Raw genomic sequence first — 20,427 nt, forward strand, 5'->3', positions numbered from 1 at the left:
GATTATATATGTATATTCATTATTGTCCCGTAAAAAAAATCTTCATATCAAGGATTAAATTATAGATCAAATTATATCAGAACAGATCTAATTTTATCAATCGATTTGTAAAATTAGATCTGCTTTGATATAATTTGATCTATAATTTGATTCTTCTGATATAATTTGACCTATTTTGATATAAAGATTTTTTTTTTAAGTAATAAACGTTCAATAAAATTACATAATTTCAAGAAACGTTCCGTAATATAAACACATTCTCTCCGAATAAAGGCCAGCGATTTAAAAGTCAATTTTTTGAAATAAAAAATATATTTTTTGTGTCAAAGTTTATAACAAGTTCTAAATTAAGATGTATTAATTTTTATTAGCTGAATTTTAGAAATAGTAAAGAGATACTCTTTGCATGCTCAAACGTTTTTCAATTTAAAATATTTATTATTACAAAAAGTCTAATAAGTCGTACAAAATGTAAAGGAGAGCCGTAACATCATCTTCTTCTCTATTTAAAAGTATAATAATTCTCATTAATTTAGCTTGCAACGCAACACAACTGACAAATGTCAGTTACGTGAGGCTCGTATCGGGCAGCGACCTCGTTCGAAAAATCGCCTTCGTGAAAACTCGCGATCCCGGGTGCGTGTTTGCGTTCCGTCTCGCGGGAATTGGAATTGGCGCGGGCACCACGCGCCGCGGCCTCTCGTCTCGCCAGACGAATTTCAATAAAGGCGAACGCAAAGGGTAATCGTGAGGATATTTTGCGTCATCTACCGGTCCCAGCACACCTGTTTGTAACATTAATATCGCTCAATGAGACTGAGTCCTTGGCTGACGCAAGAAAATCGGACATTTCGCGAGACGACGACGACGACGGCGGCGGCGGCGGCGGCAGCGGCGGCGGCGATGTTTTTGCTCGTCCTGTTTCTGGCACACCCGGCCCGGAAAAGTGTATAAGGCGGTTAAACCGCCTCCTTCTAAAAGGAATGTTAAACGCACGGCGGTATTTCCTACGTCAGTTCTACTCATATCCCGTATATTTTCCTCACGTCCCGGAGTCAGTTATCAAACACGATAATCGTCCGCGATAAGAAACGTCTCGACAGTCTGCGAAGAATATGCACTTTAGATGAGATACGTGATAAAAAAAAAAGTCTCGTCACCAATAATCTCTCCGACATATGCTTATACATATTATTAGCAGAAATTCGGCGGATCTCGCCGAAAGATATGCTAATCGTCGCGCGAGTGGAAAAAGCAGACAGTTTTGCTGGAATTATGTTAAACTAAAAATTAGACCAAATACAATTATTTTCATATCTGACTCTGTGTAGAAAAACCTCGCATGATATACTTCAACAAAAACCATTCTTTCCGCAAAGAAATATCCCCGAAACTTTGTTTTTATGTATCCAGGATGCGTCTTGAGTCTCCGTCATCTCACAACATTATCTAAACGTACAGAATTTGTGAATAGAAGAAAATAACAAGAACGAAAATATTATATTTTGAACTAGAAAAGTATTTTAAACACTAAAATGGGATTTTATTTCTGAAAAATATAAAAATATATAATTATTAGATAAACTAAACTTTCTTCAAAGATATTCTCATTGTGTGCAACTATATAATTGCATGCGCTTTTGTCAATGATTATCGAAAGCATTCCTGGAGGCCATTTTGTGAAAGCCATTTCAGCTCTACAGCGTCGCGTTTTGAACGAACCACGCTAATTCTGAGAAACATTGAAACTACTTTACGAAATCCGAGTCAAACATTTCCATATTTTTTTCCAATAATAAATTATTATTTAGAGTATTTTTAAGTAATTAATTTGTTCAGCTTAAAAAATTATTGATTTAAAAAGTATTATTCTAAATAAATATTTCATAAATATTTTCTCCTATGTTTCTTAAAAATAAATTGCTTCTCTCTTTCTTTTCGTTTTTAAAGTGACATTTAGAAAAATATTTTATATTATTTGTTTATTAATAATTTCTTTAATTTATTCTATTAGATCTTTCAATAAATAATGTTGCATTATTTAAAGAATATTTTGATAAATAAAACTTATATTTATTTACTTTAATACGTTCCTTCTATTTATTTACGTAACACGTTCCTCCGTATGAATTTTATTGATGTCGTGAAATACATTTGACAAATTGCGATAATGCACGTGGAATTAGACAAACAGAATTTTGCTATCTTTACGTCAACTTCTAACTCGTGCCCTCGTGATTCTCATCTCATTACGGTTTTATTGCTTTATGACGTCAACAACAAATTCATAAATTTTACATCCACAGAAAAGATTTTTAAACCTAATGCTATCTCTTCGATCTATCATAAAATAGGATCGGTATAACATCAAACGCATTTATTATCAAAAAAAATATTTTATTCTTAAATGAAAAGTTCTTAAATCTAGAATAAAATGACTTTTGATGCTATCTTATTAATTTTCTTAGAATAATTTAATAAATTTATGACAATCTTATGATATTCTAGATTTAAGAATAAACCGATCTGAAGATAGAAATTTCTGATTTAACCTTAATCTTGTTTTATTTTTAAACTGCGATTGTAATAAGATTAAATATGTCCAGAATTTTTTGTCTTGGTATCAGAAATCCTTTCTGAGAGCGTAATATTAATCAAGCTCTCGTTAAATTAAGACAGACATTGTGAGATGTAATAAAATATGGAATTTTATGTATATACGTAATTAATAAGATATTAATTAAAGATTTAAAAAAGATTAATAGTCTTAATATTTTTAGCAGTAGACATATTCAATGTTATAAATTATATATTTCTATCGTTTGAACGGAAATATGATAAGAAAAAGTATAGGTAGAGATTATAAAATCAAGATGTGTCTTACGAGTTTCCTAATATGAGTTGACATATTGGCAGTGTGAATGATAATGCGATTAATTGATTCTTATCGGTAAAAAAAACGATATCGCAAACGTCTAAAGCGCAAATGTTTAAAGCAACCACGCGACTTCACGTGATACGCGTGATGGAAATTTTCTGATTTGGACATGGAAAATAAACCTAATTATCTAATGAAAATTAGATTCACTACACGTGAACTGTATATTATCTCGTTATTATTATAGCTTGATATCAGAGAACTTCTATTGCATTTTATTATTTTATCTTTAGCATGTCTTTTGTCAACAAAAAGTTATCCACATAAAATCGTATGAGTTGTAGTGAGTTAATTAGTATTTCTCTGCCGATTAATTTTTTTCTCCACATGACGTAAATTTTATAAAAATTTTTCTTAATGTTAACAATGACTACAGTACCAAACTCACATTTTGTTAATTCTCATTACTTTAATTTTGCAATAAATAAATAAAATTGTTGAACTCTATAATTATAAAATTCAATAAAATTTTTAGTACTTAAATTATCCAAAAAATGTAACTAAATAATAAATTTTAATGCACATAATAATCTATTTGCAAATCTATTCATTTTATGTATGTACTTATTTTATGTAATTTTATGTAACTCTCGTTAAGGATATTGACTATCCTTATAAAAATGTAATACTGAGCAGTATTAAATTGGTCAGTACTTAATACTAATTTCAAGTATTAAAAGTTCTGCTATTAGTATTTTTAATACTCAAAACAAATAATAATTACTAATCAATTTAATATTTCTTAGTATTACATTTTTGTAAGAGTTTTTTTTCGTTATTTTATGTTTAAAGCCAGCCCAGAATATCATCCATCAGCATTTCAATTTATTATATTAAATTCCAAAAATCATATAAAATATTTATTTTCATATTAATAGCCAATTAATATTCACCTCGTGGAAATGTTAATTAATTCGTAACAATATACTCAGTGTAAATTTCAAAATTAAAATATCCGCGTGTTCGAATTGATTCATTAATTAATTTAAATTTCTGAAGGGTTGTGCTGTCCGTTGTTTTACGGGAATACAAGTTGCATACGTATCGGCTCAGCGAATCTGTATCAGGCATCTCGCGTTCACGTGGGCCTGCCGCGTGTCCCTGAGCCGCACGCGCCTCTCAAGAGCGACGTAACACGCCTCTCGAAAGCGGCGCGACGCGACGCGCCTCTCAAAAGTGGCACGACGCGACACGACGTCATCGGTCTTCTCCCGTATCATACGCGGCGCATTTCTTCCCCATTGTTATCGCTCGGCCATCTCGAGCCGCGACCTTCCTCAAAGAATTTAAACGCAACTTTCTGTCACTATAAAAAAATTATACGTTCACCCATTAAACAATCGCAGGATTTTTCTTTCTTGGAATTCTTGAAGTTCTAGAATTATAAAGGAGAACGCCAATTTTGTGTAAACTTCTTTCTTTTATTTAAAACTTGTGCGTAATTTCTCTCAGTTTACTAACGCAAAAAATTTTAATAGATGTATAAATCCTTTTCCCAATTAAATTTATCAAACAATATAGAACTTAAAAAAAATTTAAATTTTAAAATTTAAAAAGAATCTTTAATTTAAAAAATAAAGAATCACATGATTTTGTATTTTTATTATATATATATTTTTTAATAAAAGAAAGTTTGGCATTTTTTAAATAAATAAAATAAAAATTTAAGCAGTAAAAACAATTTGTTATTTAAAAAAATTTTCTTTACAATATTAACTGTACAAATAATTGAGAAAGAATAATGATTTAAATGTAGTAACAAGTCATTATTAATATATTTACTAGTATAATGTAATATTTATCAATTAATATATCAATTAACTTATAATTAATTGATGGAAATTAAATTTGACTTGCAAAAGGATTGCAGAGAGAAAAGATGGATAAATAATATACTTATAATGATTTACGAAAGTATACAATTTATTTAATTGTAGAAAAACTTATACAGTTTAACGATACACTGAAGTCTTGTGTCATCAAATAAAATCATTCTTCACCTGACTATGAAACAAATACATATATCTATCTACATATATACATGCCGCAATTCCAGGGGCGAATGCAATATTTTATAAGCAATCATAATTTCTCCTCCTAAAAATACATAAAATATAAAATAAACTCTGGATAAAGACAACAATAATTGAAATACTTAGAGGATGTAAGAAAAACAATTTAAAAAATTAACAGACTTTAAAAAATCAAATCAGATTCAATGGTGCAACGGTGTTATTATTGCATCCGCTCCTACGTTATCCATATTCAATATGTACAATTATTCTCATTTATAGCACGTTTATAATTTTAGAAATCTGTACATAACAGTTATATACATAAATCAATAACATCTTGTTTCCTCATAAATAAATATTTTTTCCTCTCTGTCTCTCGGTCAACGTGCTCAAACTTGAGAACTTCATTCCGAGAGCGGCTATCCGCTCTATAATAAGCTCTAACAATAGAAAAATCTAAAACAAATTGAAAGAATATCCGAGAACGTATCAGATGTTTTTCAAATATTTTTGAGATTTTTGTATTGCTTACGAAGAATCTCCGACCAGCGAAGAATCGAGCAATTTTAAACTGTACCCTTAGAAATTTTTAATTCATTTTAATGTTTCCGTTCATATGCAGCGTTAAATACGATTGTTCGATTTGTTTAACGCATTTATCACTTCCATATTGTTCCAAACTGAAAAAGCGTGCAACTACATTTAAGAAGGAATGCACGCTGCGAATGCAAATAACTCATGAGATAGCAGGATTCTCAATTGTACGACACATTAATCTTCAAGTGTAACAGATCACAGACACATTTAGGTACTCAGTTTGTGGACGACAATCCCCAATGGATCAATCGTTGCCTCATGTCTTCGTTCCACCCCTTTAACAGCTTATTATGCCCTTTCTTCCCGCTCAGCTCAATTTGTTCTATTTTCCTTCCAGTAATTCCATCTTTAAAAACCAGCAAAATTCTCTTCGTCACATAAACACATTCTTCCAATTGATCAGATTAAATCGATGCCAATAGATCAATGTCCGTTGCTGCCTATTTATCTCCAATTAATATCACTCCGTTAGAATCAAACTCTTCATTTTTCATATTTTAGATACAATTTTTACTGTAAAAGTGTTAGGTACTTTAATTTTTGTTTTTAATATTCTCCTAACTTATTGAATCAGCCCAGTTTTCTCTTTAAATCAGCATTCTTCATCTCCATGTGTTAAAAGCAATCCAATCCAATTGGACTCTGATCAAGGCACACCCATGGAAAGCGCAAAGTACAACTCACAAGCGATTTTGGCAATCGCGAGTACCAATCCTTTTAAGCCGCCAATTGAGGCGGTAGCAGCTGTTGAACGGGTCGCGTCAGTCGCGGCGCTAGCACCGGTAACAGACTCACCCTCAAGGGCGTCGGAGCCATCTGGGAGGCGGCGATTTGACCATTCGCAGAAGATGACGTGGAGGACTTGTCTCTGGTATGGCGTTTCACGTGCTTCGCCAAGTGGTCACTTCTCATGAACCGCCTCTGACAGACGGCACAGGCAAACTTCTTCTCGCCGGTATGCGTGCGTTTGTGGCGCGACAGCTCGTCGCTACGCGAGAAGCGGCGACTGCAATCCTCGAACGGACATGGAAATGGCCGTTCCCCGGTGTGAGTACGAGTATGAGCCTTCAAGTGCGACGACTTAAAGTAGTTCTTGCCACAGCCCGGATGCTCGCATTCGTAAACGCGCCGCCGTTCCGCCGCGCCCATGCTGGTTGTCGTGGTCGTTGCGGTAGGCACGGTTGGCGCCGCGCTGGCGACCAACAGAAGAGGCGTACGCGGTAAAACTAGGGACGATCCCAACAACCCTGCTACCACGATAGATGTGGGTTTAGGTGCTAGGGGTTGCAATTTTGGTAATTGTTGCTGTTGTTGATATTGTTGTTGTTGTTGCTGCTGGCAGCATTCACGATCGGTATTCTTGCTGTTCACAATAATCTCTTCCTTGCGCAAGCTCATCTTGAACTTCAAGCTACGCAGCACGTTCTCCACCGGTCCCGTTACGTTCGCTTGCACGTTCGCCCGTGGACTGGGCGGCTGTCGCGGAAACAAATCGCGCGGTACCGGTTGGCCACCAGTCGCGGTGCACCCAGCGAGATTGACCGGACTGCAGGTACCGTCCCGATTGGCGCGCATTATTACCGAAACCCGGGTTGGTTCTGGACTCGGCGGTGGCGTGCCGTCTAGCAGCAGCTGAAATAAATAAGAAGCTACTTTGTACTTTGATCACCCAAAAAATTTTTTCGCTGTTATAGACAGATTTCTTGATGTCACAAACAAAATGTACCGCTAATTTTTGTATCTGCTAGAATTCTGGCTGTTACGTATAGAATTTGTAAATTCTGCTTCTGTCAGTTAAATTGATTAAGTGCAATACATATACATATCACAGTATTTCCTAATCATTTAGCTACCTCAGCTAATTTTTACACACATATAATTTTTGTTAAAGTTGCGAAATCTTTTTTTTTTTAATCAAGAAAAGTTTAGAAGAGAAATTACGAGTACTATATATTGTAATCTATTCTGAAGTATACGAAGTTACTTCTTCACGCCGATAAAAAACAAATCGTGATCTATTCGAAAGGATGTATAAATATTGTGTATCTTAAGGTCCAATCCAGAAGTAATAAATTTAAAATATTTCATAAAGCATTAAATAACAAACAATCCAGAAGAAAAATAATTTGAAGCTATATTAAAAAATGCTATATATTTGTTTTATTCACCAATGATATTACGTTTATCAATTGAAGATATAGTAGTCAGCATTTTAGAAAGTATCGTCGGAAGGTACGCCTACTTGAAGGATAAAGAGATAAAAAGTATGAAACAGTACGCACTCAAACGAAGTCATATCACAACTACAGCTCAGGTCCGTTCTTCATTACAGTCGATTTAAACGAGATAAATTAAAGGTGAAACCAAGAAGAAAAGAAGGGTGAAAGAGATAAAAGGGAATGTTGTAAAATGCAACTTTGTTTACCTTAGCCAGTTCGCATTGCTCAACGCACCGCCGCTTTCGGGGTGGCTCATCCTCCTCCGAGTCGGAAGGTTGAGGGGTAGGCGGTAGAACAGGGCGAGAACTCGCGTCCTCTTCATCTTTCCGCCTGGATCTCGCCGATTGGTCCGTAAGCTTCTCACCCAGTAAAGCCGCAACGCTGAACGACAACTGCGGTTCCATCTGCGGAACAAAAGAAGCGCGTAAACACACGATTTCGCTAAAAGGACTTACTTTTACTGTATAAATACCTAACGAATGAAATTATCTAGTTCACAAGTCACAGATTAAAATAAATTGTACAAAGGAATAAAAAATAGATTTCTAATAACAGGCAAATGTAAAAGGTAAAATAGATGACCAATATCCTTACATTCTTCCAATTTTTTTAAGTAATCGAATTATTAAAAATTATGTATAGGCATGTGTGCATTTGCTTATTACACATTTACATTGTTATTAAGGAATATCAAATTTCTATGTTTTATTTATTCTTTGTACGTTAAACCTTGTTCCATAATTCTTTCGTGTCTGAGAAAAAATATTGACAATTTTATCGCCGACCATGTAACAAAAAATGAAATTATTTAGATAACTCAAAATAGACTTTAACAAAATTTTTAATTTCAAAATTAATAAAATTGGAGAGAAAACGAAAAAATAATAAAAGTAAAAAATTAAAATCCTTACATCTCAATTTAAAATATAAAAATATATCAAATTTTTAACTTTGTACAAGTAATTATCCTTAAATATAAATTACTGCAAATAAAAAATTATTATTTGATACAAGTATGACAAGTTACTGTGACAGAAATATGGCAAAAAAAGAAGCTCTTAAACGTTTCGTAGAAACAGACATTCGAGTTTCGCGGTCAGCGGTAGACGATATTGTGGCGGTATATTTAATTCGTTACCACTTACATGTTTAAGCTGAGGCGAGGCTGGCGGGGAAAGAGGCGCCTGATTCGTATCCATGTTCACACAGAAAGATAAACACGAGTGATTTGAGATTAAAAAAAAAAACCAGAGCAAAACACTCCTCTCCAAGTCAAAGCAAAATCAGAGTGAAAATAAGAGAGAATAGAATGTGCGCGCGCGCGCACGCATCGAGCCCTCTTCGAGCAAAACTAGAGCGACGAGTTAGTGCACGCAAACATGCGGGAGTCTCGCGGCGCAATGAGGCTCCCTCAGGTCGGCCGCCTGGCTATGGGACGCGCCGACCCACGCCCTTGCATGTGTGCGTGCGCGATCACGCGGCGCGCGCGGGCGCGACCAATCGCGGCGAGGGGCTCGCCGGCGGCTGGCCAACCGGCGCGGTCCGATCAGCCCGCGACCGCGTGATCGCAAGCGTGCTGTTCACGTGCTCCCGGTCTGACTTGGGCCGTGATCGTGACGTCAGCGCGCGTGGCGAACACGGTCGATACGTCATGGCGTCATGGTGCGCCCCGCGCGCGCGTCATGCCTCTCCGCCCTCCCCATCGCCAGCCTATCGTTCTAATGTTGTGTACGTTGATTTCGCTCTGTCGGGTCTTCGCAAGGCTCGCCTCTTTCCCTCTTCGTTCGCGTACCGTGAACGACCTCACTTCGCTTTTGTAACTCTCTTCGTCCTTCACTACAAACTCGTTTCTCTCTTTCTCTGCGTGTCTCTCTTTCTGTCTTTTGTTTATCCTTTTCTTTTTATCCGTTCGTTTTTTCTTATTGTTTCCTCTTTTATGTAAACGCAATGACCCATGTCCTAAACAATAAAGATTTGCGTATTTTTTTTCTCGTATCTCCTCGTTATGGCGTTTATCTTTTTTTCTTGTAAAATTACATAATTTTATCACCGACTTATTTCGTAAGATTAATGTTTTGTTTCTCAATTATAAAATCCAATTTCAAAACAATAGCGTAAAAATCGCTTTTTTTCTTGTAATCTTCTTTTCATTGTAAACTTCTTTGACTGGAGGTACGTACAAAATAATTTAAAATAGATTACATTTGTAAAAAATATATTGTTTGTGATTAAACGATTAATGACATTTAGAACATCCAATAAAGATGATATAAATAATTAATAACAGAAGCTTCTTAAATTTAAAATAAAATGGCTTTTTATATCAACTTCAAAAAAATAATGTTTTTATTTGATAAATAAAAATAAAAAAGCAAATGAAAATAACTTTGATTAGGTATTTACTCTCATTTTATATAATCTTTTCCTCCATTTGGCGAACAATATTTTTTAAGTATTTATTTTTTATTATACATTGTACAATTTATTTATAATATTTATTAAACGTTTATAAAATATTTATTTAACAATAACGTTTTATCTTAAATAATGATGTATAAAAAAATACTTATTTAATGTTTATTTAATATTCATGTTACGTTCTCTAAACATTAAAAAATATTTTTAATTGTTAAAGTAAACATTTTTTTAATAAAAAAGAATTGTGTTCAGTATTTTTTTAAATATTTAACAAATATTTTTCAAATATTCAAAAAAACTTTTTAAGATTGGTTTGTAGTATTCTTATTACTTTCAACGTTTTTAAACGTGTTTAAAAATATTTGTTTAATATTTAAAAAACTTTTTAAAAGTATTATTGTGTGTATGTGTGTGTGTGTGTGTGTGTGTGTGTGTGCACATTTTTTAATTTAAATTTTCTTTCCCGCAGTGTTGTAAAGCGCTTTAAAATAATTAAACAATATATGTTTAATTATTTTAAAGCGCTTTACAACACTGCGTTGCTTATAGGTTGGTCGCAACGAATCTGTACCCAGAGTACTCGACTGAACTGAAGCAAGCGCCGGAAGGAGCCCGTATGAGACTCTTCAGATTAACGATTTATAGGTGCAGCCGATAACTTGAAGCAAACACTTTGCTTTACGCCAGTCGCGTACAGCAATAAGACAATGACACATCGGAAAGTCAAATGCAGAAATATGTGCCTCGCATTCGAAATGTTGTTGCGAAAACCTTACGACCTTTTGAACGTCGGCCAATTGGATAATAAATTTTATGGATAATAAATATGTTGAAAAAAAAGATGAAAAAAATCTTTGATGTATTCGTATTTTCTTATTTATTACATATTTTTAGACGTCTGGAGAATTACTTATTAATTTATTCTTGGCAGGACAAAATGGAAAATTCGCGAGAGATAACGGGAGACCAGTAGTCGTACGATGAAATACGTATAACAACTATGAGATAAATCGTTTGGTCGGCTGATGTTATCTTCGTCCTTCCTTCAGCGATAACCAATTCGGTGAGCATGTTGTCGATTACGCTGGATGTGTTCAACAATTGCCGATACAATTTTTCATCGCCATGTAGTTGACAAGTCACGTATTTTACTTTTTCTTTCCTGAAAACTCATCTCTGTTGAAATTATTCACGCCCACGTTTCACTGGTTCTTCGTTAAATTTAATGCACAAACATGAGCAAGTTTCAAAATTTTATACACACTTGCATTTGAAGCGAACTATAAGTCTTTCTTTCTGCAGTTTTCTTTCATTCAAAATACAAATATAAAGAGTACATAAAATACAAAAAAAAATCGTAAAAAAATTAGGTTCCCGGTTACGAGGAAGTAAGGAGGAATGTCCCACGACGACGATTGTGTTAAATATATCAGCCGCCCACTTCACAGAATGGTTAATTCCATTCTCTCACCCCGTCAGGCTTGTTTTCAATCGGTACGCCGAACGCAAATAGATCCGAACGCGATTTACTAAGGGAGATTAGATACGATAGATTATGTCCTGAAAACATTGCTGAATGAAACAAATATCATCGTCATTGTGTCCATGTTAGTTTTAACATGACTTTTTGTTATTTATAGAAATTCTCACAAAAATTGGTTTCGACAGAAACAATGATTATTTATTGTCTCGAACAATTTCAAACTACGCAGACGATTATCACACGTTATGAGGTACTGCACTTCGGACGCAGCGCAAAACGGTTGATTGGTGCTTTTGCCATTGGCGCAATTGCCTTTAGGCTTGTGATGACTTTTGATGGGGGAAAAAAGTCACGAATACACAGAGAATTTGTTCTTAGAATTTTCCTTCAAAATCATGACAGTCGTATGACAATATGCGCTTCGAAAAATTTAACTACACTTTTAGTACATTAAAATGTAACTAGACTATTTTATAATATTATTAAAATTTATATTAAAAATTTTGTACTGTAAAACAGTTTGATTAAATTTTTATTAAATTTTAATAAAATTATAATATTCCTTGTTCATGTTTGTCCTACGATTATAATTTTAAAAATAAATTCTAAGAATAAATTCTAAGAATAATTCTCAAATTATATTTATTTATTTCTGATTCATCATCTATTGTCCAGATAAGAAACTTTCTATAATTGTTACATTTTGCAGAAATAAAAAGCATATTTTTTGGTACAAAGGAATTTTATAATTATAAATTTGTAAATTCATTCAATTATTTTTGAAATATTTACAAATAATATTGAAATAGTAAGAATGCGTCATGCATGCATGCTAATTTCTCTGTAAAAATTTTATTCAAAAATGCTTGAATAATAATTGTACAATTTTATGCCATAGCGTTTTCCTCTTGTTTGACAATAATTTGTACAATTATATTTTTTCACAAGAATATTTTTTAAAATATGTTTGGCAATAATTTTGCGAAGACGATTCTCTGTCCTACTACGAGTATGCAAGCATTTACTTCTAACATCAATTTTTCAAAGATTGCCACGTAAATTAAATTAAGAATTAATAATTTTTAAAATTAAACTTACAACTATGACATAATACATTATACATTACACTTTTATATTCAAATGATGCTAAAATTTTCTTGCATGCTTTCCTATCTGGGTGTTTATCGTTATACTCATTACGTCTCTCAACGCGCGGCGGCCGCAAATCAGCCACCGTGCTCGTGATCGCCGATCGCGCGGTGAAGACCTCGGCTATCTGCGAATTAAACTCGCCGACGCGCAAAAGTGTCGTTGATCTTGTTTTCAAGGCGCACAAGGGTATCGAATAGTAGAGTCTACAGAAGTAACCACTACTTCTAGGGACTCTGTCGGCTGGTGTGAGGAATCGCGTGATCGATCGTCGGAACGATATGCCGAAACTTCTTCGAATCCCAATGAACGATCACTCATTGAGATTCATGCGAGAAGGGAGTTAAAAAGCATGGGTACGCAAAAAAAGTTCCACGTCGATCGTCACATCATTTGTCATAGTATTAATAGAGTAAGGTCGCCGGCACAGGTCTCTTAAAGTGATATCCTCTTATGCCTTGAAAACTAAACATTGCACTGTAATAATACTAATAGAAACATAATTATAATGCTTTAATTATCTGCTTAGATATAATTAGAGAAACAAAAACCTATAGTTTTATTCATAGCTTTCTTCTATATAAAATTTACTAAAAACAAATCTAATCTAATCTAACTTTTATATACATATTAGTTGCGTCTTGCGAAACGATATAAAGTATACTTGTATAATTAACAAAAAAATGTTTATAAGTTTTACAGACGCTAGATAGAACTGAAAGATTTCTCGAAATCCTTATATACATTATCTTGTAGATATTTTGTACAAATTAATGTAATGTTGTTTAAAAAAAGTGTAACCTACTGTGCCAGTTTTGAGACCCAATTTGTCAGACGTTCATATTTAATTATACTGTGAAAACGTTAATTATTATAAAATGTAAAACAAATATTATAAAAGTTGTTATATCTGCTAGAGGCTTTTTTAGCTTACGTTCATGTCTCGAAAGTTTTATTTTTAGCCTTTATTTAAGATATACTATCCAAAAACAAAGTGATATGCCAGTATTGGTGACTGTTTTGTACAGTATATTTGTTAATGTCGCAAATAGATAAAAAAAACATAAAAAGGATTTACCCTTTTTACATGAGTGACTTCGAGATTCAAAACTCGAGCAAAACATAATAATGTGCGAAAGATCAACGCCCTTTTCTTTAATTATTCATAATTATTCATTAGCGTGCTTCTGGCTGTGCATAACTTTTATTACATAAAACACATACATCTTTAGATGCATGTTATGTACTCTATATTTTTTCTATCTTTGCAATTGACGATAATTAACACAATATATAAATAGTAAAGAGAATTTAAAAAAAAGTTTCCTGAAATTCCCGAATTATAAAACGTATCTTTTTCCTCCCACTTCTATTCAAACAACTCTAAAAGCTTTAAAAAGAATTTATTTCATAGCGTCAATTCTGAATTTTTCTTATTGTTAGACATATTAAAAGAAATTCTATATTTATTTTTTAACTAAATTAAATTAAAGTTATTGGCTAATAAAATTAATTTATTTATGTTAAAAGTTACAAAAGTAAATAAAAAATTAATTTATGATCAATTAAAAGTTATGTTAAGATTAAATTAAAAGTTAATTTTGAAAAGCATTATTTATATTAAATTAGAAAGTCGTAATTTTTTAAAAGATTCTTTTTAGATTGATATCAATATTAATCAAAACAACATAGATCATCAAATAAGATTATTATATTTGTAAATTAAGTTTATTTTTTCTTTTTTATAATTTTTTGTACACAGATAAATACTTAACTTAAAAAAAAATTATTAAATAAATTAAAGTTTACATGTATAAGAAATACCTATTTAAAGTTAAAATTTATTAACTTTTTAAATTATAACCCTGGTTATTTGGATGTAAACAGGAGACCAGCTTGAAAATTTTATATGTTTTAATAAGGAACGACCATGCGGCCACGCGCGTTTCCGTTGACATGGTGTCGCAATAAATAATTCACGATTAGCGCTCTTTAGACGCAATGTCTGTTTGCGACCTGCAAGAAACGCAATCGACGGCTTCATCGTCGGGGCGAAGGTGGATCGCGTGCGTCAGGGCGATTTTTAGGGTGGGAGAAGGGGAGGGGAATCGGTGGCTGGTCCATAGATAAGCATGTTAGTAGATCAACATAACGATACTTATATAATACATAAAATCAAAATCGCGTTGTGATGATGTATAGGAATGAAAACCTTAATTGGAAAATTTATGCTGATTCTTTAATTTTTTATAACTTAAATTATTTATTGGTTGGTTAAATAAGTCCTTTGCTTCTAAATCTGAAGTACAAAAGTTTTTTCCCCGTACACAAAACAGTTCCTGCGATATTGCAACAATTTATTGAAATGTTACTTATATTATTTTCTGTGCTATATAGGTTTAAAGGAAATTCTATTTTGCAATCTTTTATGCTAAGATAAAATTGCAAATATCTTTTCTAAAAGAACTATTCTAAAAGGACCACATTGTTAATTTTAAGTCACAATAATGCATAGCGCGCGCGCGCGCGCGTGTGTGTGTGTGTGTGAGATGTAAAAATTAAATCAAATTTGAAAAATGTACAAAATCCTTATAAAAATGTTATATACTAGACAGTATTGAATTGGCCAGTAATTAATACTTATTTTAAGTATTAAAAGAATTGTTATTGATATTTTTAATACTCAAAATAAGTAACAATTACTAGCCAACTGTCCAGTATTACATTTTTATAAGAGAAGTTAAGCAATTTACTCCTATTACGTGGCTCGAAATCAAAATCAATAATAAAAAATTCTTTTGCTAACACCCAAAAAGATTTTTTGCTGATATAGACAGATTTCTTGATGTTACATCCAAAATGTGTCATTAATTTTCGTATCTGTTACAATTTTGGCTGTCACGTATAGAATTTATAAATTATGCTTCTATCAGTTAGATTGATTAAGTGCAATACATATACATATCATAGTATTTGCTAATCATTTATCTATCTCAGCTAATTCTTACACTCATATAACTTTTGTTAAAGTTGCAAAATCATTTTTTTTTAGTAAACAGTATTTAATTTTTTTACAAAATTGCACCTGGAAACTCTAAATTTACATTGACAACTGAGAAAGTAGTTTAATTTCGGAAAAATTTCAATTAATTATTCAGAATGTTAACTAAATATGTTAGATACTATCTTAGATCACTAAAAGATAGTATTTGATTTCCATGATTTAAAAAAATTAAATATGAAAGGATTTTATCATTACTTTATATTTACTTTTTTTTTAAACAATTTTATATTTATTTTATTTGAAATATTATGTTACTTAATTTATGTATATCGTCATCTTGATTCATCTTTAGTCATCACAAATGATTTAAGAACTGATTTTTCAACATTTTGTTCAGCGGCATAAGTCAGTCCATTTAACATCAGCGTGAAATATCTTATGAAATACTTTTTTATAAGAATTCTCTACAAAACAATCGTATTGAATTAAAATTATAATAAGTAACTTAACATACAGATAGATCTTTCTACTCATGAAAGAAAATGATATTAAATTAACAACATTAGTTAACAGAAATTTATTTAAAAATAATCAAGATTGAATAATAATCCATTTACAAGTTTTAAAAGTTAGATTAATAATAATTCAAAATAATTTTTAACTTAGCTTGGTTTATTTTAAACAATTTTTAACTTTAACTATTTATTTTTAAAATACATTAACAATATTTCTTTATTATTTTATATAAACTTAATTTACAAATAAAATTAAATTTATTTGATGATCCGTGTGATGATCCATAATAATTGTTTTAAATAAAATAACTTAAAAAATGCTTTTTAATTTAATATATAAATAATGTTTTTCAAAATTAACTTTTAAATTAATTTCATAAGACTATTAACACCACCAGTAACTTAATTTAAAAAGAAAAGAAGTGTAATTTAAAAAGAATATTAATTCATCCAACCCTAACAATAACATAGTATTAAGAAAACAAATATGTTATGCTTTTGTTCCAATAAAATGCTATTAGTTTCATAAATACTATTATTAAAAATTATTAAGATTATGTCTTCAATTATATTGCCGTTAGCGCTAATGCTGCTAATAGAATAAACATATTTTTTTCCGTGTAAGATCATTAAAAATGTCATTAATGACTCAATGCATGGAGTTATGTGCTTATGCATTTTTTCCATGTACGTACGTCTCGATAAGCGCCTAATTCATGTATAGGAATATTAATAGCCTCGGGCGTTACGATATGGCGCGTTTGTTTTCCCGCGGCAGCGGAAAGACACGTGCAATCGCAACAAAGAAGTTTTGCGCACGTGTCGCCGTGGTACGGGGCGAGGGGCACGCGGTACGCGTGGACCATTTATATGCGTGGACCATTTTACACCATTCACCGTTTTGCGAACGCCGACGACAAAGTAGGCTGCCGGAACCTTTCATATAAACAACTTCGAACAATGAAATGATAATGCCGTCAAATGTTTGAAATAATATTTATTAATTTAACTTATATAATACTTATCAATAAGATATTATTATAATATAATAACGTACTTATTATTAATACAATAATACTTTTAAGTAAAATTGTTTCGAGTTAAATACCAATACTTTTCATTAGCTTCATTAGCGCTCTCTGTCAGTTCTAAAATAAAATAAATTTGTGAAAACGTTCTTAAGTATAAAAAGGTGCGTATTTTGGAAGAGAAAAAAAGAACAATGTCGAATTTTATTTTTTATTATTTACAATTTCCAACTGTAGTTTACCGTTGGTAAGTCCGCGTACACAATAGAATACAATGCGATTTATTTTAGCATTCGAGCTAATCGCAACTATCATTTTGCGAATCGAGCCAGTATGTCAATACGTACTTGCCGATACACGAATACTTGTCGAATAATACGTACAGCGATTGTTTCTTTTGATAGTCAAGGCGCCATCTCTCAGAGTCTTGAAGCAATCCTACATTAAATTGCTATTAATAACTGATGATAAAGTCTCTTTTTGTTTAAATTATTATATTGTTTTAGTATAATAAATATTTATAAATATATATTTAATTTTTTTTAAATTTTATTTAATAAAAAAGTTTAATATCCATAATATTTTATATGTATTTTATATATTTTTTTAATGATATATTTATATTAAATCTCTATGGTCTGTCCAATTTAAGATCACAAAAATATTTACAAAATATTCAAATAATTATTATAAATTAATTTTTTACTATAAAATTTTGTAAATTTTTTATCTTTTATAAATATTGCATGCTATATAAGAAAATAGAAATAAATTTTGTGATTTCTTGTCAGAATATGAAAATGTATTCAGTATTATGATGGGAATATTAAAACCTTGATAAAACAATTTGCACATAATATAAAAGTATAAAAACTGCAGTATTACATAATATAGCCTATAATAAAGTCGTGTTTTAATATTCATTATTAATGCAAAACATCTATCGTACACGTCACATGTATTTTACATAGAGAGAGAGAGAGAGAGAGAGAGAGAGAGAGAGAGAGAAAGAGAGAGAGAGAGATGTTCAGTACTGGCAGTATATATTAGAACACAGTCAAGTAAAAAAAATAAACGTGTAATACACAAACGTGAATCAAGTTCCAAAGCTTGTCTTTTCTCTCTTTGCTTCTGACGAATGTTCCGCGAGGAAATAAATCAAATGAGAAAATTATGACATCCTTAACGCATCTGCCACCGATAGAAAAACTATCCAGGAATGTGATTCGGATCCTAGCCTGCAACCCTGGCCCGATGACGTTGCAAGGGACCAACACATATCTCGTGGGCACTGGGCGCAAGTAATAAATGCCATTCAAGTTCTAAACCGTATTTCTATAAAATGTTTGACCACAATATAATCAATAAGTTCACTCCGTGTTAGTATCTTTGATTTTAAAAAATCTGTTTATTAATAGTAGTAAATAAGCTCAATTTTGCAAAAAAAAATAAAAAATAAGAAAGAGAAAAGAAACGATCAAGAAACAAGCTAAATTAGATGTAACAACAAATAAAAATCTTTTATCTAACACTACTTAAAAACTATTAAATTATATTTAAAAAAACTGTAAAAAATTAAAAAATTTGCATAAAAATTTAAAAATAATATGTAAAAAATTAATAAAAAATTTTTCACTAAAAAAAAAAGAAATGAATAGAATGTACTTTGCAAAATTTGATATACTATTTTTCGAATAAACGCAAAGGTGCGATAAAGAATTTTGATTGCTATTACAGGCGTGTGCTAATTGATTTTGGAGACTTAGAAACGGCCGAAGCCTACGTGAAACGTCTGGACAGTGTATTAAGCAAGGAAAATGCAACTATTGAGCACTTGATAGTTACTCATTGGCATATCGATCATATTGGTGGAGTGGAGCCCGTGCGGAACTTGATAAAGAAATTGTTCCCCATGGACAAACAGCCAATCCTATGGAAATTGCCACGGGCGTCTGACGATACGGACCGATCAGATTTCGAAAAATTTATCCAGTGGAAATTTCTGAAAGACGATCAAGTGATCGAGGTCGAAGGTGCGAAGCTTCAAATAAAGTATACGCCAGGGCACGCCAGCGACCACGCCTGCCTATTGCTGCAGGATGAGAACATCTTGTTCAGCGGCGATTGTATCCTGGGGGAAGGCACGTCGATCTTTGAAGATCTTCACGAATACATGCTGTCGCTGAATAAGATCCTCAAGCTGCAGCCCAAGGCGATTTATCTGGGTCATGGGCCGGTTCTCGACGATCCTGTGCCACGGATACAGCATTACATCAAACTCAGACAGCAAAAAGAAAAGAAAATTCTACAAACGCTACAGGAACAAGGAAGCGACAAATCAATGACAGAAATGGATATCGTTAAAATCATTCACACAGTAAATATTAATTAAAATTCGTTAAAACATAATTAAAACTTATTCGTAAACATTAAGTAAAATTTATATTAATTTTTGATTAATTTGGAATACAAGATACAACAAGATAATTATACTTATGCGAGTAATTAATTTGCTTTTCTAAAGAAATTTATTAAAATTAAAAATGTTTACAGAATAAGTATAAGACGAGTGATGAACAGTGGCTGGCTGCAGCATATATGGTAAAATATCACCTTCAAAAGTTAGAAAAGGAGGGAAAAGTGTTGCAAAATAAAGATGGCTGGAGCAGTATTAAAAGCAAAATATAAATAGATATATATGGAAAATATACCACATTAGATAAAATTACGTATTGGAACAAAGTTGAAGTAATTTTGCGCAAAAATTTATAAATTCTAGAAAAAATCTTATAACTGTACTTTATAAATACAATTTAAATATTATATTAATAAATTAAATTTTATGTCAATTTAATCATTCTATTATATATATATATATATATATATATATATATATATATATATATATATAAGAAATACTTATAATGTATATTTTATTATATATATGTATATAATAAAATATATATTATAAGTTTTTCTATCGTAGCCCTAGTTACATATACGTCATCGTTCAAGATAAATAACAAATTAGCAAGTAAGATTTAACAATTCATAGAGAAGA

General features: G+C 31.8%; 2 protein-coding genes and 2 long non-coding RNA genes across 4 annotated transcripts; 2 read left to right on the plus strand and 2 right to left on the minus strand.

Moving 5' to 3' along the window:
* Positions 1–4,840: 4,840 nt before the first annotated feature.
* On the minus strand, positions 4,841–9,185 carry LOC105837948 (Krueppel-like factor 3). Its single transcript, XM_012683154.3, has 3 exons — positions 8,915–9,185; positions 7,976–8,173; positions 4,841–7,182 (listed from the first exon to the last, which is right to left on the minus strand). Exons 1-3 carry the CDS (start codon positions 8,966–8,968, stop codon positions 6,268–6,270), a joined length of 1,167 nt encoding a protein of 388 aa, XP_012538608.1. The 5' UTR covers positions 8,969–9,185; the 3' UTR covers positions 4,841–6,267.
* A 108-nt stretch (positions 9,186–9,293) lies between these two features.
* On the plus strand, positions 9,294–11,530 carry LOC118645624. Its single transcript, XR_004963316.1, has 2 exons — positions 9,294–9,941; positions 10,737–11,530. It is a non-coding gene; the product is annotated as an uncharacterized LOC118645624 (long non-coding RNA).
* Positions 10,737–11,821, minus strand: LOC118645625. Its single transcript, XR_004963317.1, has 2 exons — positions 11,452–11,821; positions 10,737–11,349 (listed from the first exon to the last, which is right to left on the minus strand). It is a non-coding gene; the product is annotated as an uncharacterized LOC118645625 (long non-coding RNA).
* A 4,855-nt stretch (positions 11,822–16,676) lies between these two features.
* Positions 16,677–20,153, plus strand: LOC105829345 (endoribonuclease LACTB2). Its single transcript, XM_012668108.3, has 3 exons — positions 16,677–18,667; positions 19,104–19,743; positions 19,920–20,153. Exons 1-3 carry the CDS (start codon positions 18,540–18,542, stop codon positions 20,052–20,054), a joined length of 903 nt encoding a protein of 300 aa, XP_012523562.1. The 5' UTR covers positions 16,677–18,539; the 3' UTR covers positions 20,055–20,153.
* The last annotated feature ends 274 nt before the right edge of the window (positions 20,154–20,427 follow it).

The sequence above is a fragment of the Monomorium pharaonis genome, chromosome 5, assembly GCF_013373865.1.
Source record: "Monomorium pharaonis isolate MP-MQ-018 chromosome 5, ASM1337386v2, whole genome shotgun sequence".
NCBI lineage: Eukaryota > Metazoa > Arthropoda > Insecta > Hymenoptera > Formicidae > Monomorium > Monomorium pharaonis.

Coding starts and splice junctions, on each gene's coding strand:
- LOC105837948 (XM_012683154.3), bottom strand. CDS start 8,968: ATGGATACGAATCAGGCGCCTCTTTCCCCGCCAGCCTCGCCTCAGCTT. Junction 8,174..8,914: donor CCTCGCCTCAGCTTAAACAT/GTAAGTGGTAAC, acceptor TTTGTTCCGCAG/ATGGAACCGCAGTTGTCGTT. Junction 7,183..7,975: donor AGCAATGCGAACTGGCTAAG/GTAAACAAAGTT, acceptor TATTTATTTCAG/CTGCTGCTAGACGGCACGCC.
- LOC105829345 (XM_012668108.3), top strand. CDS start 18,540: ATGACATCCTTAACGCATCTGCCACCGATAGAAAAACTATCCAGGAAT. Junction 18,668..19,103: donor CTCGTGGGCACTGGGCGCAA/GTAATAAATGCC, acceptor TTGCTATTACAG/GCGTGTGCTAATTGATTTTG. Junction 19,744..19,919: donor TCGTTAAAATCATTCACACA/GTAAATATTAAT, acceptor AAATGTTTACAG/AATAAGTATAAGACGAGTGA.